At 31.5% G+C, this 26,542-nt stretch overlaps 2 protein-coding genes across 2 annotated transcripts in view; one reads left to right on the top strand and one right to left on the bottom strand.

Annotated features, from left to right (window-relative positions):
* The window catches only part of LOC127279582 (homologous-pairing protein 2 homolog), a 261,519-nt gene that overhangs the window by 43,100 nt on the left and 191,877 nt on the right, over positions 1-26,542 (top strand). The gene's annotated exons all lie outside the window — the stretch shown is intronic.
* Positions 1-26,542, bottom strand: part of LOC127279581 (splicing factor 3B subunit 2) — a 185,175-nt gene that overhangs the window by 36,435 nt on the left and 122,198 nt on the right. The window contains exon 4 of the mRNA XM_051302013.1: positions 3,314-4,038. Coding sequence (XP_051157970.1) covers positions 3,314-4,038 — 725 coding nt within the window. The remainder of the gene's footprint in view (positions 1-3,313; positions 4,039-26,542) is intronic.

Raw genomic sequence — 26,542 nt, 5'->3', positions numbered from 1 at the left:
AACCTCATGCTGTAAATCGATTTCGAGATTCTGGAGTAAAAAAATTTTCCATTCTTGGTTTAGCACAGTGAAGTCAAGAAAAATATGAAAATGCTTCCATGTTATGGTCTGCGATTGGTATAAATAAGTTTGAAGGTTTTGTTGCAACTGATCTAAATCTTGCAAATATCTTGATTGTTATTATAGGGCACAACAGTAATCAACCTTGTACATGGTGCACAGAAGATAAGAGCAAATAAACACAATTTTCAATCGTATGCCTAAGGATTTTAATCAAGAAACTTTAATCTGGACAAAATCATGTCATGTAGGCTGTGTTGTAACTCATGGGGGTTCAAATTGTAATGAAAATTCCTGCAAAACGTGATGGAAAAAATTGATATTTTACGCGCAAAATGTCCAATTAGTTGCTTAAAGTATATCAAAGCTTTAAAAGATTTTCTCAAATTCTTGAACCAAATTTTAAAGAGTGTATAGCTAATTTTTAAATAATTTACTCAGATTTACCAATTTCAATAACACCCAAAGTTCACGCAGTGTTTTTTCACATTGAAGTTTTTTGTATTAAAAATCAAAAACCATTAGGTTTCTTTAGCGAACAAGCTATGGAATCTGTACACATTGATTTTAATTCAGTTTGGAGTAAATAAAAGAGCATAATCTATCATACTATACAGTTTAACATGTACACCGCTTCGAAAAATGTAGTTTCGAAAAACGCCATATCTCCGCCATTTTCGAATATTTTAAAATTTTTGATAAAGCTAAATACATGTATTTTTCAACTATAATTATTAAAAAGTTGTATTTTTAATAGTTCTGTCAAAATTTATTTTTGAAATACCGTCCAATTTTCAGGCGTTCAGATAGGCCTAACCCCTTAATGGTCTCCAGATTTAAATATTAATCATGTGTTCCATAAATAAAATATATTTCATTACAGAACTGCTTAACTTATTTAATTTATAATCCTTTCGGTAAGAAGAAGTGAATTAAAATGGATTTTGATTTTCAAAATTAAAAATGGCGGATCCAATATGGCCAAAGTAAAATTAAAAATCTGTCGGATTTACTTAAAATTTGTTACTCGGGGGTTTTAAGGGTCGCTCATTACGAATCTGATGTCAGATTTTCGAAATTGTTTGTAAAACTGGAAAATAAAAGTAGTTACACTATAATTTTCTAGACAGATTTCGTAATCGTTTAACCTTTTTTAACATTTGAGGCCTTGTAAAATGTTGAAAATGATTTTTTTCTCTATTTTTGACCAAGAAATAAAATTGGAAAAAGTGTTTTTGGTCATTTATTCCTCTATATTTTTTTTGGAATTTAATTTTTCAAAAAGGGCCACACGGCAATGAAAAGTTAACATTTTTACCTTTAATTTGAGCTATTAGAAAATGTTTTTGCATCAAAATTGTAGTGGAGAGCAGGGGTGGCCCACTTGAGAAAGAATGCCTCTTTTATATTTGTATTTCTTTATATTTTTACATTGTCACGTAATTTGTGGACGAAGCCATTTGATAGAAATAACAATCAACGGAAATGACGCTTAATCGAACTGTCAGCCAACAAAAACGTCACGTTACCAAAATAGCACATAACAAAATTTTTATTTAACGGGATTACCAATTAACGGATTTGTCATTTGAACGAAATGTTAAATAAGAAAAATGTTAATTAACGGAAATGACGATTAACGAAATTGGTTATTAATAGACATATCAAATAGCCGAAATGTCAATTAACGGAAGCGACAATTTACCGACTTGCTAACTTAACGAAATTTTAAATAACAGAATTGTCAGTTAACGGATTTTTCATTTAACAGAATAGGTAATTAACGGAATTGTCAATTAACCGAAATGTCAATTGACTGAACTATCAATTAACTAAATAGTCAGTTAACGGAAATCCCAATTAAGGGAATTGTCACTTAACGATATTGTGACTTAGGGTGGACTTACATGTTGATATAAATGCAGAATGCAAAACCGAAAATAATGAGAGTGAAAAGGATAGTGATTTATCTCTGTTCTTTTCACTCTCATTGTTTTCGATTTTGCATTCTGCATTTACATCAACATGTAAATTCAACCTTAAAAGGTTTATTATTTAACAGAATTGTCATTTAACGGAATAGCCAATTAACGGAATAGTGATTCTGCCGAATTGTCTATTAATGGAGTTGGCAGTTAACGGAATTGACATTTAATGGAATTTCCATTTAACGGATTTGCCATTTAATGGAATTGTTGTTAAATTTTTTCAGAGATTTCTGAAACAATTGGACACACGGTGGGATACGAACCCACGACCTTTCTATTGCCGGTAGAAAGTGTCTAAAATAGTGTCCGTTAAATGAGAATTCCGTTAATTCGCATTTTTCTTAACTGCCGATTCCGTTAAATGCCACTTTCGTTAACTAAAGATTCCGTTAAATGACAATTCCGTTAAATGACAATTCCGTTAAACGACAATTCCGTTCAATGACAATTCTGTTAATTGCCATTTCCGTTAACTGACTATTCCGATAAATGACAATTTTGTTAATTTACATTTCGGCTATTTGACATGTCTATTAATAGCCAATTTTGTTAATCGTCATTTCCGTTGATTAACATTTTTCTTATTTGTTATTTCGTTCAAATGACAAATCCGTTAACTGGTAATCCCGTTAAATGACAATTTTGTTATGTACTATTTCCGTAGCCTGACTTTTCTGTTAGCTGACAGTTCAGTTAACCGTCATTTCCGTTGTTTGTTGTTAAATTGTTGTTAAATTACAATTCTGTTAATTTGCGTTTCCGATATTTGCCTTTCTGTTAAATAACCATTCTGAAAAATGACAGGTGGTGCATTTTCATGCGTCCCACGGAATCCATTTAAAAGACTTTCACGTCTGTCCCAACTATGTGTCCCTCCCCAGCGGCATTTCAGGAAGAATATAGTGAACACAATTGGATCTCTTAGTTACAAATCACGAAAGAAAGAAATTAATTTTTTTCTGAAAAATGACAAAAAATGACTCTGTCTTCCATTTAACTTCTACAATTTTAAAGCTAGGTAAACACAAATTAGTATACATGTGTATTTTTACGTATAAATTACAGAAAAAATAGAGCAAACACGATTTGAGGTCACAGTTCTCAGCTAAATTGAAAGAAATCATATTTTTTAAGAGAAGAAAAATGTTTGTTTTTGTACCAAAGAAATTTAACTGGTGTACGAAACCTTCGTTTTTAGAGAGAGTGCGACTCGCACTTGCCCGATTTTCTTAAAAAAAATATTAAATAAATTTCGTAAAACTCACCTTTTGCCTTTGAACGTGATCTTGTAACATATCAGACAAATCTTCTCGCCTATGTGCATGTTTAGACCTCATTGATTCTTCGTAACGAGTAGCCATAGTTTCAGAATCAAGATCCAATTCACTGGGATCTAGTGCTAATTCTATTGTGCCATCTTTTTCTCTGATGTCAGCAGACGCATTGCTGATTCCACGTCTTGCAGCCATAATTGATGGAGGTGCTTGTCCGCCACCTCCTGTCATATCGTAAACATGAGTACTGCCCATCATACTGTTTCCTAAATTTTCAGTTCTCTTTTCCTGAAGAACAGTATAGAGCGCTGGAGTGTCTCCACCCTCCATTTCACTCTCAATTTTTTTCTTTCTTAATTCAATTGTTTCAGGAGTCTCAAGTCCTGCAGGAATTGATGCAATGCCACTAGGTGTAATTAAACCTTCAGCACCAGGTGTTACCAAACCACTGGCATCGCCATCGCCTTCTTTTCCATCCCCTTCCAATTCGCCACCCTCATCTTCTTCATCTTCGTCTTCGTCTCCAGAAGATTCCGATTCAGGTTCTCCCCAAAGTCCTCGATCAACATCTTCATCTAAAGCATCGCTTCCTGGTGCACGAGATATTCCAAAAACATCTCCATAAAGAGGTCGACCACCTTCGTCTACTGGTGGCTTTCCCCAACCTCCAGCATGATAACCAAATGCACAACCTTCAGGAATTGGAGCATTTAAACCTAGAAAGATTTATTATTTTTACTTCCTGTATAGCATAGATAGGGCCATTTTAGGTAAATGTAAACAATATCTATTTTCACCAAAAAACGTAAATTTTTTTCGTTAAACGGTAAAAATGACCGATTTCCATTGCATGAACATTATTTTTTATTTTTACTTTATTATTTTTTTATTTACTGTTTTCTTTATTATTTATTATTATTTTTAATACTTTATTATTATTCATCTCCCTAGAAAAGTGTTATGGGGCACAAAAAATATTAATGAGCTTGAATCGCATAAAACTGACTAATGAACATAACCTGACATTTACTCCAAGATTTTGAAATTTTTCTAAAATTTGGAAACGCCACTGTAGTTAAGAAAGAGTAAAAAAAATTATCTCAAGTATCTAGTATCTAAAACAAAATTCGTAAAAGATGTATAGTAATTCCACCAGTTGATTGATACACTGAAAAAAAGAGGGCGCAATATGTCACTTTTTCGAGTCTCGCAGCGCGACTCAGCTTTGAAGAATATTGTGATCCTTTGTGGGGCGCGCAACGCGCTCCAAACTTGTACACCTCAATACTGGGGCGTGCTACGCGCCTCAGAAAATCCTACAGCTCACTTAAAAAGGTAAACATAGTCCTCAAAGCTCAGTTGTAACGATAGAATATCGTAGTATAGTCGCCCGGCGAAAAGAGAGAAAGTAGACAGCGTAAGTAGTAGTGTCACTCTCTTCCCCCACCACTCGCTGTCACCTAGCTGCTAGTGATATACCTTTCGTCTCGCACCTTTTTCCTCACAATCAGTCTTCTTCCGACACGTCCAGTCCGTGGGGCGTGAAAAAGGCCAAATAAAAACAATAATTCGGAAGTCAAAAATTTTTTTTGCAATCGATGGGGGGCATTTTACTAAATATAAAACCAAGTTTTCGAATTTGGGGGGTGGTAAATTTTTCCGTTATCTTGAAAAAAGAGAAATTTTTTAAATTGCAAATATTACAAAAACTATCAGTTTTACGTGAAAAATTGTACACATGAATTTTGTAGAGCTGAAAATTGCCTACAAAATTTGTTTAAACAATTTTGTCATATGATGAGTAGTTTTTATGTTATATTAAAAAAATCGAAATTTTTAATCGCAAAAACTCCATTTTTACCATTTTTTGCAAAACTGATACAATTTATCACAAAATTAGTCCTATTCAAAAATGAAGGCATTATAAAACTATGCAACTTTGAAATTAACTTTTTTTCCATACAATAATTAGGAAAGAGTGGGGAACGCTTCAAAGTGCGCAACTACCAGAAGTGCGTTTAACATATTATGTGACGCTCCACGGTGAAAGGTATCTGTCTCCCCAAATGCATTAGGCTTAGTTCTCCATGTACGTGTAAGGAGAAATGAGCCTAATACATTTTAGGACTAAAACTTTTAATTGCAAAAATTTCTAAAATTATCACTTTTACGTGAATAATTGTAAATATAAATTTTGTAGAACAAAAAAACCTACAAAATAAAAAAAAATTTCAAATCGATTTTGAAACAATTTACATGTATAAAATTTGAGCAGCAAAGAAATATTTTTTACTTAAGGGGTGTTCCTCATGTAGAGAGGGTAAAACAATGACATTTTCTTGAATTTTTTCTGGACAAGCCTTTTATTCAACTTAAAAACAACCTTTTAAATATTATTATACGTATCTTAAACTGTATTTTTTCATTTTTTGTTTACTTTTTTCTTTGACTGTACTCACGTACAGCTGTCGTGAATATTGCCAGTCGTTTTTGAGGTTGAATTTTGCCGGAACGATATCTCGGGTTCTATAACAGATAATTGCAAAAACTTTAGGTCATTTTAAAGATAGAGACCTAAACGACGGGATCCACCTAACCCGACATCAAAAAAATGAACTAGAAATATTTTAGAAACTTTTTAAGAACCGAAAATAAGCAATTTTTCATGACATTTTTTTAGAGTGCTCTAAAATATTTCTAGTTCATTTTTTTGAGGTCGGGTCAGGTGGATCCCGTCGTTTAAGTCTCTATCTTTAAAATGACCTAAAGTTTTTGCAATTATCTGTTATAGAACCCGAGATATCGTTCCGGCAAAATTCAAACTCAAAAACGACTGGCAATATTCACGACAGCTGTACGCACAGTGGGAAAAAAATGACCCTCTGTGGACAAAAATCTACCGACAACACAAATCTTAACCGATTTTAATATTTTTTTTTTTAAAATACTCGGAGAGGTTTTTCCTGTAACGCACAACTGCGATAAATTTGATTTATTTCAAACTAACCTTAAAAATGATACCTATATATAAAATTACGTTATTAGGATGGTTTAAAAAATAAAAAAATGATTAATTTTGATATAGCAGAGAGTATTGTGAACCCTTTTTGATCACTGAATGCGAATTTGACATTAAAATTGCAAAATTTTAAAATTCAAAATGGCGGGTGCAATATGGCAGGCAATGTTTTATAAAAGTCACCAAATTCACTCGAAAGTTGTTATTCAGGGGTTTTTAAGGTCGCTGGTTACGAATCTGAAGTCTGATTTCAAAAATTCAAAATTGCGGATCCAATATGGCGGATTAAAAAATTAAAAATTCATTGAATTTGCATGAAAGTTGTTACTTGGAGGTTTTTAGGGTCGCTGATTACGAATCTGAAGTCAAACTTCAAAAATTCAAAATGGCGGATCCAATATGGCGATCAAATTTTTAAAAAGTTATTAATTTTTTATTTTATATCCGCTATTTTGAATTTTGACAATTTAACATCAGATTCGTCATCAGCGACCCCGAAAACCCCCGAGTAACAAGTTTTAAGCAAATCTAGTGAATTTCAAATTTTTTTTGGTCGCCATATTGGATCCACCATTTTGAATTTTGGAAATGTGACATCGGATTCGTAATCAGCGACCCAAAAAACCCCCGTGTAACAACTTTCAAGCAAATCCAATTAGTTTTTGATTTTCTTATCCGCCATATTGGATCCGCCATTTTGAATTTTTGAAATTTGACTTCAGATTCGTAACCAGCGACCTTAAAAACCCCTGAATAACAACTTTCGAGTGAATTTGGTGACTTTTATAAAACATTGCCTGCCATATTGCATCCGCCATTTTGAATTTTAAAATTTTGCATTTTTAATGTCAAATTCGCATTCAGTGATCAAAAAGGGTTCACAATACTCTCTGCTGTATCAAAATTAATCATTTTTCCATTTTTTAAACCATCCTAATAACGTAATTTCATATATAGGTATCATTTTTAAGGTTAGTTTGAAATAAATCAAATTTATCGCAGTTGTGCGTTACAGGAAAAACCTCTCCGAGTATTTTAAAAAAAAAATATTAAAATCGGTTAAGATTTGTGTTGTCGGTAGATTTTTGTCCACAGAGGGTCATTTTTTTCCCACTGTGTGTACGTGAGTACAGTCAAAGAAAAAGCAAACAAAAAATGAAAAAATACAGTTTAAGATACGAATAATAATATTTAAAAGGTTGTTTTTAAGTTGAATAAAAGGCTTGTCCAGAAAAAATTCAAGAAAATGTCATTGTGTTACCCTCTCTACATGAGGAAGACCCCTTAAATGCTAACTGTAAAGTTCTATAATTAATCTATATTTGGACGTTTTTGCTTCCGAATTCAATAATTACACAGCCCCACAAAAAAAAAGTGTTATGTACTTTTGACCGGAATACCCTAACCCTATGTATTTTGACGCGCTGAACACGAATCCGAAGTCCGTTTTGCTCCATCACGTCAGTATTTTTTTCTAACCTCAAAAAACATGTCGGATTTTGAGAATTAGGCGATTTTTTTAAAAATTGATGTATTAACTTCAAACTTGGTATCTGGGGTTTTTTTGTGTCGCTGATTACGAATCTGAAGTTAGATTTTCAAAATCCAAAATGGCGGATCCAATATGGCTGACGAATTTTGAAAAAATTTTAAGATTTACTTCAAACTTGGTATCTATGGGTTTTTTGGGTCGCTGATTACGAATCTCATGTCAGATTTCCGAAATTCGATATGTCTGATTCAATATTAAGGAATTATTTTTAAAAAATTGTCAGATTATTACGAAATTTGGTATCTACAGGTTTTCTAAGTTGCTGACAAGTAACACTAGGGAAGTGCCATACGCCGATTTTTCTGAAACTTGGCAGTTTTGTAGTTTTTTGAAAACAATTTGACACATATGTTTTGTTTTTCCCCAAAAGCTGATTTATGGGGGGAACTACCCCTTGAATTTTTTTTGGTAGGGGGACATTATTTTATGAAATTTTTTAAAAATTAATGTGCAATAGTGTATCTGGGGGTTTTTTGGGTAGCTGATTACGAATCTGATGTCAGATTTCAAAAATTCAAAATGGCATATCCAACATGGACTTCTATCAGCCATATTATAGATACGCCATTATCAATTTTTGAAAACTGACATCAGATTCGTAATCAGCGACCCAAAAAACCCCCAGATACACTATTGCACATTAATTTTTAAAAAATTTCGTAAAATAATGTCCCCCTACCAAAAAAAAATTTAAGGGGTAGTTCCCCCCATAAATCAGCTTTTGGGGAAAAACAAAACATACGTGTCAAATTGTTTTCAAAAAACTACAAAACTGCCAAGTTTCAGAAAAATCGGCGTATGGCACTTCCCTAGTGTTACTTGTCAGCAACTTAGAAAACCTGTAGATACCAAATTTCGTAATAATCTGACAATTTTTTAAAAATAATTCCTTAATATTGAATCAGGCATATCGAATTTCGGAAATCTGACATCAGATTCGTAATCAGCGACCCAAAAAACCTCTAGATACCGAGTTTGAAGTAAATCTTAAAATTTTTTCAAAATTCGTCAGCCATATTGGATCCGCCATTTTGGATTTTGAAAATCTAACTTCAGATTCGTAATCATCGACACAAAAAAACCCCAGATACCAAGTTTGAAGTTAATACGTCAATTTTTAAAAAAATCGCCTACTTCTCAAAATCCGACATATTTTTTGAGGTTAGAAAAAAATCCTGACGTGATGGAGCAAAACGGACTTCGGATTCGTGTTCAGCGCGTCAAAATACATAGGGTTAGGGTATTCCGGTCAAAAGTACATGACACTTTTTTTTTTTGTGGGGCTGTGTTATGGACAGGAACTTGTTTTTTATTTGTGAAAAATCCCTTGATGAGATTGAAAATGTTTGTCGAGTTCAAAAAAGAGGAATCAGAACACTAATAGGTGAGAAATCATTACTTAGTTAAAATGTGTTATTTTCAATTTTCTTCTGTTAGGTGCAATAAGTTTAGAATATTTGGGGAGGTACGAATTCAACACAAATAAACTCTACAAAAAAGTACTCCACCGCTAACTGTACACGAGTAAATTCTCAATAAAATAAAATAAAAATATATTCTACACAATTACATACTACATCGAAAAACCCTACACAATAAACTATTAACTAGAAAATTATCTCCATAAACTCTACACAAATAAACTCAACACATTAAGATTTAGAATTAGAAAAATAAAATTTTTTTTTTATAATTCTGCACAAATAAATATTACATTAGTGAATTCTACACAGCGTAGGGTTTTTCGATGTAGTATGTAATTGTGTAGAATATATTTTTATTTTATTGAGAATTTACTCGTGTACAGTTAGCGGTGGAGTATTTTCTTGTGTACAGTTTTCTCGTTTTGAATTTAATTATTTTCATTTAATGTGTTGAATTTTGAATGTGTACAGTTTATTTGTGTAGGATTAAAATATTTTTATTTAATGTGTAGAATTTATAAATTAATGTTGAGTTTAATTGTGTAGAATTTTATAAATAATCGGAAATAAAGAAAATATTATTTTCATGTGTAAAATTTAATTGTGTCGAATTTAATTTTTTATTTTTTATAACTGTGTAAAATTTACTGATGTATTTATTTGTGTAGAATTATAAAAATTGTTTTTTTCATTTTTCTAATTCTAAATCTTAATGTGTTGAGTTTATAAAGATAATTTTCTAGTAAATAGTTTATTGTGTAGGGTTTTTCGAGGTAGTATTTAATTGTGAAGAATATATTTTTATTTAATTTTGTTGAGAATTAACTCGTGTACAGTTAGCGGTGCAGTATTTTTTTGTGTAGAGTTTATTTGTGTTGAATTCGTACCGCCCCGAATATTTTATTTTTAATAATTTTTTTTAAATACTCACCTGGTAGGAAAAAATTAAAATGACCTATATTTAACCGAAATAGTTCAACCTATCGAAAAAAAAATTATTTTAATGATTAGTTAAATAATTTTAAATGCTTTTGATTCGTAATTTCTTGCCCTTTATGAAATATGTTTTATTATTAGATGCTAGTAGAAAAACAGGCTTAAACGAACATACACAAATGTTAGAAGGAATAGAGGAAATTCAGGTACATTGTGCATGCCGTAAAAATTACACTCATGAACTGCTTATCAAAGCTGTTTGTCGTCGCCAATCATTGTCTACAGCATCAGGTTCTAATGATTTGGTATGTAATTCTTTCAATGAATCAACGTTTAATTTTGAAAATTGTTGTTTTATATGCAGCGAATATATCGATGAAGAGTTCATTAGAAAGGATATTACAAAATAACCTCAGCATAAAAATAAAATTGTAGTTGTTACGAAAAAAACCTTTCGAGACACGATTTTAAAAAATTTAAATTCTCGGCAGGATGAAATTGCCCTTCAAATAATTTCGCGTATTTCAAACGTTCAGGATTTAGTTGCTGTCAATGCAAAATATCATATGAAATGTTCTAAGGAGATATATCGCGAGTGCAGTAATGTAGCATCAGGAGGTAGACCTTTATGCGGCGAAGTTGAAGGTGCCATGAAAGATATTTATTTTTATTTGTCAGAAAATCCGGAAAGATGTCAATTTTCTTTGCCTGAATTAATGTACGTAATTAAAGGGGGTTTTCAACCTGAAGAACGTACAGTAAAATCGACTGGATGTAATTGACGGTGGGTACTTATTACATCGAGTTGTGTGGCAGCGTAATGTTACATTTGAAGAAATTTGCATGAATTATGTATGTTATGTACAACGACATTTCGCATCCAATGTAATAGTTGTTTTTGATGGTTACACACATGACACAAACATATCTGGTACGAAAACATCTGAACGGCTCAGGAGAGCAAAAAATTTTCGATCTCCTGATATTCTGATTGACAAAACAACTCGCACATTGTTTACTCAAGAAAAGTTGTTATCTAATAGTAGCAACAAAAGTCGACTTATTGCGATCCTTAAGGGTTTTTTTTCTTCAATTTAATATTCAAGTTCAAGAAGCCGTTGAGGATGCAGATACTTTGATCGTTAATGTTGCTCTACAACATTCTTCCTCCTACGATTCAGTTGTTATTATTGGGGAAGATGTTGATCTTTTAGTTCTTCTTACTGGATTAGGACACAATACATCCAATGTTTACTTTAAAAAACCTGGAAGAAGGCAATCTGAAGAGCAGTTGTACAATGCTAACAGTTTGAAGTATAAGTTAATAGACATACAAAATATTCTATTCATACATGCTTTCAGTGGATGCGATACAACGTCTGCTTTCTTTAATATTGGTAAAGGAAAATTTATTACAACCTTTGTACGATATCAAGAACAATTAAAATCTGTAGAGCTTTTTAAAGGGAAGAAAATTGATAAAAACATTCTTTCATCCATCGGAGAACGCTTTATGATCACATTGTTCAACGGAGATAAAAATCACTGCAGAACCTGCGCCATCTTCCATTTTACATTTGATATCATGTAAATGCAAAACTAATTGTGGTGCAAGTTGTGGCTGTCGCAAAGCAGGACTAAAATGCTCACAAATCTGTTTGCATTGTAATGGAGAATCCTGTGACAATGTTACAAGAATTTTAAGTCTTCTTGATGATGAAGAACTAGCAGCTGAACCAGACCAAGAATTTATAAATGATGATATTCAAGAAAATTTAACAGAAATTGAACTTGACAACCAACAATCAGTAAACGATGAACTTGATGACCTGGGCCACTCAAACGTAGCAAACATTAACAACGATATAAAGCATTATTAAAAATATTGTATCTGTTTTAATTTTATGTTTTTTTAATTTGCAATAATCATTTAATTTTTCATTAGTGGACTAGGCCTATTGGGGAAACCACATCTAAAAAAACGCGCCAAAACTTTACCTCAAAGGTGGTGAGGAAATGAGTTTGGATATTTTACAATAAAAAATTTTTAATTTTTAATAAAAATATTCAACATGAAAAAATTGTTTATAAAAATTTTGTAGGTTTTTCTTGTTCTACAAAATTTATATTTACAATTTTTCACGTAAAAGTGATAATTTTAGAAATTTTTGCAATTAAAAGTTTTAGTCCTCAAATGCATTAGGTTCATTTCTCCTTACACGTACATGGAGAAGTGAGCCTAATGCATTTGGGGAGATAGATACCTTTCACCGTGGAGAGTCACATAATATGTTAAACGCACTTCTGGTAGTTGCGCACTTTGAAGCGTTCCCCACTCTTTCCTAATTATTGTATGGAAAAAAAGTTAATTTCAAAGTTGCATAGTTTTATAATGCCTTTATTTTTTAATAGGACTAATTTTGCGATAAATTGTATCAGTTTTACAAAAAATGGTAAAAATGGAATTTTTGCGATTAAAAACTTTGATTTTTTTAATATAATATAAAAACTACTCATCATATGACAAAATTGTTTAAACAAATTTTGTAGGCAATTTTCAGCTCTACAAAATTGATGTTTACAATTTTTCACGTAAAAGTGATAGTTTTTGTAATATTTGCAATTTAAACAATTTCTCTTTTTTTCAAGATGGCAGAAAAATTTACCCCCCATCGATTGCAAAAAGAATTTTTGACTTCCGAATTTTTATAAGTTGAAATGTTTAATTTGACTGGACTAAGAGCCTTCCTCACTTCCTAGAAGGAGCTGTACTTGTTCCTGTAGGCGCTCCTGTGGAATAGTAACAACCTTCGCCCTCCTTCCACTTGGTGAACCGGACTTCTTATGGGCGCTCCCGTAGAAGACTGGTGAACCAGGTTATACACACACATGCATATTTCACGCAACAAAACCGTCCTTGTCGAGTTGAGGCGCTTCTCTCTTGACAAAGTCGATGCACTAGGTCGATTCCCTATCTGGAGGCGCCTCTTGGGTGGAGGAAACACCTAGTGAATATTACTTTGCACTAGCTTCGCGTCGGGCATGAATATTGGAACCGAATCCAATATCTAGCTTCTCCCCGATTACGAATGAAAATCGACCTCGCGTGCACGACCCTACTATCCGTCCATACCGTTGTCTAGGGGGTAAATTCTAGAAAGTACTCCTCGTCAAAGTAAGTACCCCTCTACATCATAGTAAGAAATAGTTCCGAAATCAATCGAAAAATAGATGGCGTTTCAAGCCATCTACCAAGATTTAAAGTAACCAGTCAAAATGGGTACCCGGACTCCATCCGGCGAACAGATCCTTTTGTCAATAAAAACTCAGATCATTACAGTCATAACACAAGACTCGAAAAAGTGACGCAACGCTATCTTTTTCTGTCAGTGTAATGTGTCATATAAAATCGAAAATCAACCATACCAAAACTAGTAATATGAAAACATGAATAACTTGAACAAATTTTAATGGATTTTCATTAAACTTGGTTGAGAAAAGGTTTCAAAATGTCGAAAGAGATTTTTCAAATTTTTCTGCTCACCGACTTTTGAATAATACAAATATCAAGTCATTTTTAAAAATAAAAAAAGTAGTGTAATTGTTAAATTGAAGCAAATTCATTCAGTTACATTTTTTAAATGCAGTTGAAGTTCTTTTTACATTTATCAAAGTCAATTTTTGTTATAGCATTAATAAGGAATAATTATACATTGATTCTCAATTTTTTATGTATTAATTAAGAGATAACTTGTAGTACGGAATTATTAATTGTCAAAATAAAATATGGCCTACAGGTGAGATAAGGTTAAAATATTATCATCGTACTTAAATTTAAATCATTAAATTAATCTCAAATATTAAGTGTTTACTTTGCAGAACGGCTGCAAGTAAAATGATTTTATTGCTTTCTCTTATATTCACAACATTTTTTTACAATTTTTTCAAAATTTGAAAATTTTTTTTCTTTGTAAATTTAATTTTGATTGGTAACAAAACTAATTTCTTGTATTAAAACTCCTCTGAGGCGGAAAGCAATTAGTACATTCCGCCTTAGAGGGGTCCATTAAAAAGCTATTAGTGAACGAATATTCAGGGATGTGTCAAGAATCTTAAGTCAGTGGTTTTTTTTGTACGGAATAAAAATTGTAATAAGGGGCACTTAAAGTTTTCAGCACTGAGTTTTCCATCACTCAAGCATTCACAACTCTCACCGATACAGAACCGCCCGCTGTGATTCCGCCTTAGAGGAGTTTCACTGTATATAAAGTTCATAATTTAATGAAATCTATAGATTAAATCATTTATTTGATTTTTTGAAATAACTTTTTCTTATACAGATTAATTCGTGTCAAAATTGTATTCCTGGCATGAAAACGAATCGATTGATGTATATGAAGTTTACATTTTAACAATATTTATAAAATTGATGGCACCTTGTTTTTTAATTAAAGTCATTTTTTACTTTTAAGACTTGTTAATTATTTAAATGAAATACATCAATTGCTTCCAGATTTCACGTATTATATTTTATTAAATAATAACTTTGTACAATCGTTAATGGAAAACAATAAAAGTTTTTTTTTGTACACGAAATTAATATTCACTTCTCCATACTCAAATTAATTTTTACTATTATTCTTTTGATTTATTAAAATTTATAACATGGAGAATAGTGAACGCTTAGACCTTAAAAGAAGAAATTTTTCTTTTTATTTGGTGAAAGTTGTCACTTTTACCCAGATATTAGAGTTTGAATTATTATAATACTAGAGTAACATTGGCGCGCAACGCGCGCCCTGTTTCTTATTGGAAACGTTAATGTTTTACTTATGAAAGAAACATTTTTAATTTGGAAGCTAATGAAAAATCACAAAACATTATTTTCAATCTTATTAAACAAGACGAAAATGTTTTGGATAAATTTATAACAATCTACACATTGTTTTGAACATTTCCATGATTACATTAAGATTTCTTTTTGCACATTTACTTCTTCATACATATATATTATAACGTGTATTTTAATTGATTTATTTATTTAATTGAATTTACTGAAATTTTTAATGTTAATTAATTAATTTAAATGTGGATTTGAGTAAAATACCCGTTATATTTGGTTTATTTTAATTTAATGCCCGAGACGCCAGGTTATTTTGTGGAAAATAACCAAACCATTTATTCAATGAATTTAATATGCTAGCCCAGCTGTTATCAAGGAGAGCGGGTGGGTAAGGAAAATCACCAATATAATTTTTAAACCACACTTTAATTATAATATGAAACAGGTCCAGAAGGGACCTGTGAAAACACAGAAATTTAGTTGATATTTTGAAACAGGTCCTGAAGGGACCTGTGAAAAACACAAGTTTTCGTAGAACAGAGTTTTATTATTTATATTTTTGGCGATCAACTCCGCCGAAAGTTCACTTTGAGACACTTTAAATGATGAGAGACTCACCAGATATACGCCGTCGTCCACGTAGAAGTCCTCGTCTCATTTTATTTTTATAAAACACAATTTAATCTTACACGCAAAATTTACAAAGACACTCCTGTCAAACGCCAAAACGAGAATGATCAAAAATGGCTGTTCGTCCGCGTCATCGCGTCCGTTCGTCGCGCTTCGTCTACATGGTGAGTCTCGCCCGAGTTACAAAAGATCCACCATTGGTAATCGATGCGCGTCAGATGGTAACTTCATTAGTTATCGACGGTCGAAAGAAAGTTCGATAAATGACCGATAGGGGCGCTGCACAACAACATGTGTCTGGAAGATGGCGACGACCAGTGTTTTGACAGGTCTCTGTTATTGAAAGTGAATCTTCGTTTTCCTGGCAATGAAGAATAATTGGGACTCTCATCCAATTATACATGCCAGAAAACACCTCCCTTGATGTCCTCCCTCAAGGATATTTAAGTCGATGATCAACCCGACAATTGGAATTGGGGAACTTAACCCCGAGTGTTATTTTCATGTAAAGTAAGAGACAGAAAAGTGTTAGTGTTATTCTTAATTTTTATATGATCGGTGAACAATCATCTGACGATTCGCCCATAATGAAATTGGGGAATTTATTGAAATAAATGTAAAATAAAAGTGACAAAATTGAAGTAAAGTACAGTATGATTCCCGCTCTGGCGTTCAATTGACGATAAATTAATTAGTTTTCTTTATATGGAACGCAGGCAATAAAATGCCGTGTTACAATATATATATGGGACGTTCCATGTCAACCGGATCAGTGCTCTGTACATAATTGTATGGGATCAATTGAAACGTTTAAGGTCTTAAAATGTTCATCTCGTAGTACTTTAACATTTACAATATGGCCGTTTTAAAAATTCAAAATGGCGGACAAATTATGACACATTATATGGCTGAAATGTAGAAAATGTATAATTAAAACATTATTTAAGAAGCAAGAAAGGTTCGAATTGGCATTAAATTGATCACCAACAGTGCTAGGGGTTTACAGAATTAAAAAATGCTGACATTTTTCAAAATTTTCAATAATACAAAATTGCAGATCCAAAATGGAGGAATAGTTTTAAAAATATGACTCAATTTACTCGAAACTTAGGACTCGGGGGTTTTTGGGGTCGCTGATTACAAATCTGAACTCAGTTTTCAAAAATACAAAATGGCGGATCCAATATGGCAGGCTGTTTTATAAAAAAAATAACCCAATTCACTCGAAACTTGTGGCTCGGGGGTTTTTGGGGTCGCTGATTACGAATCCGATGATAGTTTTCAAATTCAAAATGGCGGATCTAATATGGCGACTAACTTTTATAAAATTAATTAAATTCACTTGAAAATTGCCACTCAAGAGTTTTTGGGGTCGCTGATTACGAATCCGATAATAGTTTTCAAAAATTCAAAATGGCGGATCCAATATGGCGAACTGTTTTTCAAAAAATAACCCAATTCACTCGAAACGGGTGCAGTTCCGAATAGCACATACCTCTGATTTCGATAAAACTTGGTATCCCTACGTAATTTGGTGCGCTGATTACGAAAATCATTGTGAAAATTGGCGGAAATTTAATTATCATGGTAAAAACCATAAAAAACACCATAAAATCATGGTTTTTTTTTCGATTATCTCGTAAAAAACAAAAAACTTCGAAAAAAGTTTTAGACGAAAGTTGTAGATCTCTAAAAAACACACATTTCATGTTTTATGCATTTTTTACCAAAAGTCATTATTTTTCGAGAAAAACGCAAAATAGTAAACACGGCCTTCGGCCGCGTAAGGTACTGCTCGCTTCTCTTTTTAAGAAATCTTGGCGAGAGGGGGTGGATGTGTCCGAAAGTAATTTGCAGAAATTATCATATTCACCATTACTCAGGATCCAACGAATTCCGCAAAATACTTTCGGCCATATCCACCCCCTCTCGCCAAGGTTTTTTTAAAAAGAAAAGCGAGCAGTACCTTACGCGGCCGAAGGCCGTGTTTACTATTTTGCGTTTACCGCTGCTGTAGACTCCACCCCACAATTTCTGCAAATTACTTTCGGACACATCCACCCCCTCTCGCCAAGATTTCTTAAAAAGAGAAGCGAGCAGTACCTTACGCGGCCGAAGGCCGTGTTTACTATTTTGCGTTTTTCTCGAAAAATAATGACTTTTGGTAAAAAATGCATAAAACATGAAATGTGTGTTTTTTAGAGATCTACAACTTTCGTCTAAAACTTTTTTCGAAGTTTTTTGTTTTTTACGAGATAATCGATAAAAACCATGATTTTATGGTGTTTTTTTATGGTTTTTACCATGATAATTAAATTTCCGCCAATTTTCACTATGATTTTGGTAATCAGCGCACCAAATTACGTAGGGATACTAAGTTTTATTGAAATCGGAGGTATGTGCTATTCGGAACTATATCCCTCGAAACTTGTTTTACACTCCCGAGTCACAAGTTTCGAGTGAATTGGGTAATTTTTTTTAAAACAGCCCATCCATATTGGATCCGCCATTTTGTATTTTTAAAATTGAGTTCAGATTTGTAATCAGCGACCCCAAAAACCACCGAGTCACAAGTTTCGAGTGAATTGGATAATTTTTTTTAAAACAGTTCGCCATATTGGATCCGCCATTTTGTATTTTTGAAATCTTAGTTTAGATTTGTAATCAACGACCCCAAAAACCCCCGAGTGACAATTTTCAAGTGAATTTAATTAATTTTATAAAAGTTATTCGCCATATTAGATCTGCCATTTTGAATTTGAAAACTATCATCGGATTCGTAATCAGCGACCCCAAAAACCCCCGAGTCACAAGTTTCGAGTGATTTGGGTAATTTTTTTTAAAACAGCCCGCCATATTGGATCCGCCATTTTGTATTTTTGACAACTGAGTTCAGATTTGTAATCAGCGACCCCAAAAACCCCCGAGTCCTAAGTTTCGAGTAAATTGAGTCATATTTTTAAAACTATTCCTCCATTTTGGATCTGCAATTAACTATAATAATCTTGGTAATCATTCATTCATTCATTCATTCCGTCCGGACCCCTGCTGGATTTTCGGTGACAGAGAAAGGAACAAGTTATGGAGAGAGAAAGATATATCTTTATTTTGCAAAAAATGAGGGTTCGCTTGACCTGCAATCTTTTAAAGAGGATTAATTAATAACTCTGAGGACCCAGGTAATAATTTCTTTCTCCCTTTATCACGTGAAAAAACTATAAAGAAAGTCTAAAACTGAATAGGTAACGCATACCTTTCTTTCTTACACCAAGGAATATAACATAAGTACTTCTTCGTTTAACATTACGTTTCTCTATCTAGACAATTCAAAATGGCATAAGATCACTTTTTTTCAATTTTATATATTTTTGTCCACTTTTTGGTATTACCATAAAGTTTGAACTCTTTTCCACATAATGCATATATTCTATTTAAATTATATTGTGATTAAATAGAAAAATTTCAAGTTTTTGGAACTTGATACATTTTTCTTGTTTTCAAGGTTTGTGTTAAACAGTGGGACACCTATTATTAAATAATGAATATTTGTTTCAATAATAATATTCTGCTTCATACTTTATAAATATATATGTTTTGCATTAAATAACGTTAACAAATGTTGCAAAACACTTATATTTTAATAATATTTTACATTTTTATAATACGATGTCAAGTTTCATATAAAAAATTGTTATTATTTTTTTTTACGTTTACAGTACTGCTGATCATACGTCATAATTTCGTCATAACATAAAAACAATTTGGAGGAAAATTTGAATAGTCGTTCTCTTATCAAGTGTTATTTTTCAAATGTTGCCGAACAATAATTGTAATAATTATAAATTTTGAATTTTTTAATGTTTTTTAGCATAAAAAATCACATTTTTAGTCGCTGTGTAAGTATAAATGCGCATGCGTATAGATAGTGTGTTGTCATAAACATGGTTTACATTTAAATTTTGGTCGAGTTTCTTTAGTAGTTTTTCAGAAAATTAAAGTGACCTACTGTTTAAACTGTCCCACTGTTTATCACTCTCCCCTACCTGTATTAGAGCCCCAGAAAATTTTAATAAAAAAATTTAAAAATTATTACCTGGCCCCTCAGAATTAATCTTCATTAACAAAGGCTCTATTGTCCAAGGATTGGTATTGTTTGTGGTAATTGTTCTGAGAGTCTAATACTGGTATATACATATTTTTTTTATTTTGAAAACAGAAAGAAAGAAGAGTAAGATTTTTAGGCGAAGATATTCTTATGTTATTTTGAATCCTCTGGATAGAGAAATGCAATATTAAATGAAAATTATATGTTATATTCCTTGATGTGAGAAAGAAAGATATACATTACCTCTTCAGTTTTTGACTTTTATCTTTACATTTCCTTGTGATAATACACGGAAAAAATTTCGAGACGTCGGACGTGCCGATGTCAATGTAAACCTACTGTACATTTCATTATGTACTCAGAGTTAATCTTCATTAACAAAGGTTCTATTGGCCAAGGGTTGGTACATCTTTATTTTTCTATATAATAAATGTGAAAAAAGAAATTATTACCTGGGTCCTCAGAGTTAATCCCCATTAACAAAGGTTCTATTGTCCAATGGTTGGTTTTTTTGTGGTATTTGTTCCGGGGTTTTAATACAGGTATAAATACGTATATATGTTATTTGTAATGAACTACTGATTACTCATATAAGAGTGTCCTTTTTGCACTTATTGGCTGATCAGTAGTTACTGATTCATAGTTACTCATAGTTCTCTCATTCTTTTGGATATTTGGTAGTTTTAATGGATAAAAGGCAAAATTGGTTATATTGGATTAAAGGCAAAATTGGTTATATTTAGTAAAAGGTAAAATTAATTGTATTGAATTAAAGGAAAAATTGCTTATTTTTAATAAAAGGTAAAATTGGTTGTATTGAATTAAAGACAAAATTGGTTATTTTTAATAAAAGGTAAAATTGGTTGTATTGAATTAAAGACAAAATTGGTTATATTAGAGAGAGTGAGCAAAAGGGTTAAAGATATTTAGATTTTCATCAATCAAAAATAAAATTAAACGAAGTATACTATGGCCAACATAAAAGAGTATGTTATTTTAAGTGATAAAGATTTAAAAATTATTGAAAATAGAAATAAATTGTTAAATTACATGCATATGTACAAATTTGAAGAATTATTAAGAAAAGATTCCAATTCATTTTTCAATGTGCAAAGTACTTTGTATGTACAAATGCTTGATTTTATTGTCCCAATTAGAGAAGGTGTTAAACATATTCAAATACTTTTTAGCGGTAATAACAATTATGGTCACTGAATTTATGTTTATTACGATAGAGTAAGGCTTTATATTTTTGATAGCCTTAATGAGAAGTGTTTAAATGTGCATCAAATAAAATGTTTAATTAGATTGTTCCCTTTTAAACCAACAGTAGTTTTTGAAGCTGTTAATCAACAACTTTTTGGTAGTGTTTAGTGTGGAGTATATGCAATAGCATTTGCAACATCTGTATTATTTAACGTAATGCCAAACCGTGTAAATTATGAAACTGATAATAACAAAATGAGAAACCATTTTAAGTCAATGTTTGAAAATAATCGCTTAAATCATTTTCTGGCAGTAAGAACGTCTCACAATAGGAATTCGATAATAGAGAATAATTAGAACCGTCTTTTCATAAATTGAACTTAGGAACATAAAAATTATATTTTAAACTCTTGTTCTGTTTTTAATACTTTGAACAGTAATAATATTAACAGAGTTCTATTAACACAATATTTAAAAATTAAACATTCTCTAAATGACACTAGTGAAATGAAAATAATTCGTACAACTGATAATAATGTGAAAAAAATTTCACCACATGAATATTTAAAAATGAAGAATTTTCTGAGTAAAGAAAATGATAAAAAGATAATTCGAGCAATTAAAGAGAAGGGAAGAAAAAGGGAGGCAAGGCGCGAAGTTACATATGAGTAGAAAATAATAAGACAGGAGAATGAGAGATTGAGAAAACGTAATCGTAATAAAACAGATATAAAAAAGAAAGAGCGCAAAAAAAAAATTGACATGCAAAAAAAAAGAAATTATCTATAAAAACTGAAGATGAAAAGAAAATACGCAAGGATTAAAATTTGGCATGTAGGAATATTGGAATAAAAAAACTGCAGGAGTTGCAATAATGTCTTTTAAAGATTTCAATGAAAGTAAAGTTCCACAGAATTATTTAGGTTTAATAAATGTAGAATGTAAGTTTTGTAATGCGTTACATTTTTTGTGTGAAAGGCCGTCACATAGATCATATAGATACATCACCGAGGAATGTCCCCGTGAAGAGGACATTATGATATCGCCTGAATGTCACAAAAATATTGCCGCTTGATATCAGCTTGACATTCGAGCAATATTCCTTGCTACTTGGGTGGTAGATCCAATATAAAGAAATTTTTTTTACATTTCTAATATTAAATTTTTTTGAAAAAAAAATGAATAAAAAATATGGTTAATGCACACTAGCAACGTAGTCGGCCGCTTGCGGACGACAAAGTTGCTAGTTATAGAATAATAATCTTTGTATTCATTCCTTCATTCATTCACATTTTCTTAGTACTTGAATTTTCTCATTATTATTAGATTATATATACATATATATCTTTACTTTGATAATTAGGGTTCTCGAAGGTTTCTACCTGAAATTTGATTTGTCAAAACAGCTTTCGGTTAAGGGTTCGTAAGATGGTCGATGACCTTTTAAATACTGTCCTGAAAGGTGAAGTTGTGTCCCCCACTTTACCAGCCCGGTTTGAACAATCACCATGTGGTTATATGTACTGGAGAATAAAAAACAAGAAGAAAATTTTTGGTGCCAGCACCATTGGGTTAAATCGATTTACAACACATCATGTAGGTTTATTGAATGGAACTAAAATTATAAAACTTTTGAATATTAACATTTATTACACAGTCCTGCGAGGGTGAGTTTCTAGAATGGCTGTACTTGTTTCGCTGAAAACGAATCTGACCTTAAAAATGCTTCATCACGTCAGGATTTTTAGTAAATGAAGCCTAAAAGGTAAAAAAATGGCCATTTTAGCCATTTTTGATAATTTTTTTTGGGATAGAAATTTTTTTTTTAATTTTCGACGAAAAAGTCGCATAGTACAACTCTTTAGCTTTAAAACCGATTTTTCAAAATTATTGTACGATTTTTTAAAAAAAATTATGACATTTTGAAATTTACAGTTTCAGTTACACCAATAGACGTTATAGAGCAATTCCATGGGATGTGATCACAAGAATTTTTGATGATTGGAGCAATTTTATTGAAACGTTGTGAATATGTTCCTTTATTTGTACAGAATGAAAGCCCACAAACAATTTTTTAAAATTTTTTGAGATATTTCTAATTAAAAATTTATGTCATTTTTTTAAAAAAACCATGTAACTTTTTTTCCTGTTATCCAAATGAGATCAATTTTTCTTAAATTGCTCACAAAAAGATGCTATTTTAAGAAAAAAATAGTTCATGAAAAAAAAAATTTTTGCCCGGAAAAAAGTAAAAAAAACATTTTGAATTCATTTTTTATATAGTATAGTATATAGTATGGAAACTTTCAGATATCTCGAAAAGTACGAATTTTCGTAAAAAAAATTTAAGACAAAAGTTGTTCCAAACAAAAAGATATTTGAGACCAAAAAATTGGGCCAATGTTGGGCCATACAATGAAAAAAGTGGTTTTCTTAAATAAGACCATTAATTTTCAGTATCAAGTTCGTAATCCCTATGAAATTCTGCGTTCAGACATGTTGTATAAGTGCCCAAAATATTGGTCCCAATGTCTGAAATTGGGCCCAACATTTTTTGACAAACAAATAAATAAATTTTAAAAAATCTTATCTTTGGGGGCGCAATGTGAGACCTACTGTAAAAAAATTAGTTTCCATCCATTTCGTAATCGTTATGAAATTCCAAAAATATTGGGCCCAATCCCAGACATTTGGCCCAATATTTTTGGCATTTGTACTACAAGTCTTAACCCAGAATTTCATAACGATTACGAAATGAATACTGGAAATTAGTGGGTTTTATTTAAGAAAACTAATTTCTTTACTGTGGGCCTCACATTGGGCCGTGGAATCTCACATTGGGCTCTGTGCACAATTAAAAAATTAGCTTCGAATTTCTAATTCTGTGATCCCAAAAACCCCAAAGATAAGATTTTTAAAAATTTATTTATGTGTTTGTCAAAAAATGTTGGACCCAATCTCAGACATTGGTACCAATATTTTGGGCACTTATAAATATGTCTGAACGCAGAATTTCATAAGGATTACGAATTTGATACTGAAAATTAGTGGTCTTATTTGAGAAAACCACTTTTTCCATTGTATGGCCCAACATTGTTCTAACATTGTAGATCTTTTTGTTTGGAACAACTTTTATCTTAAACATTTTTTACGAAATTCGTACTTTTCGAGATATTTGCCAGTTTCCATACTATATAATGGACGTGAAAACTGGGATGCGCGCGACCCGTCGCGCCGCACGGGACGTTTTAATTTTTTTCTCGCAAAGTTCTTTCTGTCCCATTATGAAAATTAGAGAAGTTATTCTTAACATCATAGGCATTAAACAGAAAAAAAAATTTTAAATCGAAGAGGTAGTTTTTTCCAAAAATAAATTCAAAATTTTTTTTTTGACTTTTTTCCGGGTAAAAAATTTTTTTTTTTTCATGAACTATTTACCGTAATATCTGCCTCACGCGAGAACTTAACATAGGCCCGGGTTAGAAGAATGGGGGTATAACACTTCTCTTCAATGGAGTGAAACGGCTACTGCTGATGTATGATAAACATAGAGCAACCGTCTACCGTTGCAACAACATTGTAGTAGTGTCGCTAAAAAAAGCTTCTAATAGTCTCAGGTAACTTAACTTGATTATTATATAGTTTATATTATTTTTCTGCAATTTGTCGATCAATACCTTACTGCATGTGTTGAATTTTCTTATATTATATTTGTCTTTTTCATTTTTGTATTGGGCCCAAAAAATAAATTCCTATTTTTGTATAGTATTAATAAATATATGTTACGGGCAATGTGCGGGAGGCGGGCAATGTCCGAGAATGCCCGGGCATTGTCGACAATGCCCAAAATCAGTGGGCATTGTCGACATTGCCCTGTTTTTTTCGGTCAATGTCGAAAATTATTTATAAAATTCTGTTTTCTGGGCAATGTCGACAATGCCCAGTCCATTTTGGGCAATGTTGAAATGCATAAAATTTTTTAATAAAAAATAATTTGTAATATAAGTAAATATTTCATCACTTGTTAAAACTGAATAATTGAATAATATAATCAATTTAACGCTGTTTACTAAATTCTGAAGAATTTTTATTTGTGCAGTCAATTCAATGGATTTATTTGCAATCATTTTGTGTGCCCCAAAAGGAGGACTTTTCGTCATTTTACGATATAAAACATAAGTATAGACTTCATTGTGATACTCGGCTGTAATTCTTAATTTTTAATATTTAATCTACTAAAATAATGTTTTATAATTGTAAAGAAAAAAGTTTTAATAAATTTTGTACTTAATTATCAATTAATTTTATCATTTCTACAAAAATATTAATTAAGGTGAGAAAAATTTATTTGATCAACGCTTTGTTAGTACAACAAATTATTTTGCTGTCAAAAAAACGGACAGACAATTATGCTTACATGTCTTGTGAGGAATATGAAAGTTACATTAAAAAAGTGGACCAATTAAAGTTATGCGAAAAAAAGGATTCGAGGAGTTACAGATTTTTAAAAAAATACGACACAATTTCCGTGAACGGAAACAAGAAATTAATTAGACCTATTAACAGTGACAGTGAAAATAAATATTTCGGGCATTATTTTCTGATAACATGTTACTTATTTATAATAAACAACATTGCCCAAAAATTAGTGGGCATTGTCAACCTTTTGTAAACGTTTTTAAAAATAAGTGGACAATGTCGACAATGCCCACTGATTTTGGGCATTGTCGACAATGCCCGGGCATTCTCGGACATTGCCCGCCTCCCGCACATTGCCCGTAACATATATATGTATTTTGAGGATAAAACATTGATTATTAAATAATTTTTTTATGCATAAAATATGGATATTCAGGGTGTCCAGCGGTTCTTGAAAAAGAATTCAAGGACTTTTCAAGGTTTTCAAGGCACAAAATAATTTTTTTCAAGGTGCACTTTTAACATAATAACTTTGAAAATATTTATGACATATTTATGACTCTCTAAATTTTAATTAGTAAAGTGTCATGTAACAATTCAAATTAGTCAAAATTGTACGAATTGGTACAAAAAATAAAAACTACCAACAACATATTGCACATGACACTAATACCTGCATATCAACAACCGATTCCTATAAAAAATTGATTCTTTGAAATCGATTCTAGAAATCGATTCTATGATTCAGAAAATCGAGAAGAATGTTTTTTTTCAAAAAGTTTATTATGTTTCGCGCTTTTTTCTAGTCATGGTTAGACCAAATGTATTTGAGACTAGAAAATTAAGCTATTATTTTAGAAAATATAAAAAATTCAAGGTTTTGCTATAAAATTCAAGTACTTTTCAAGGTTTTCAAGGAATTCAAGGTCGCTGGACACCCTGATATTGAATAATATTGGTATAGAAGATATTTGTTTCTTTTGGTTCTCTTAAATGTTTCATATAAAAAATACTTCAATCCATTTAGTTTTTTTGGTATTTGATAACATTGGCATTAAAGATATTACGATTTTGAGGATAAAGAAA

This window comes from Leptopilina boulardi, unplaced genomic scaffold (assembly GCF_019393585.1).
Source record: "Leptopilina boulardi isolate dan_hultmark-lab unplaced genomic scaffold, ZJU_Lbou_2.1 LbouV2_218, whole genome shotgun sequence".
In the NCBI taxonomy this organism is placed as follows: Eukaryota; Metazoa; Arthropoda; class Insecta; order Hymenoptera; family Figitidae; genus Leptopilina; species Leptopilina boulardi.
This window is presented reverse-complemented; position numbering and strand designations above follow the sequence as displayed.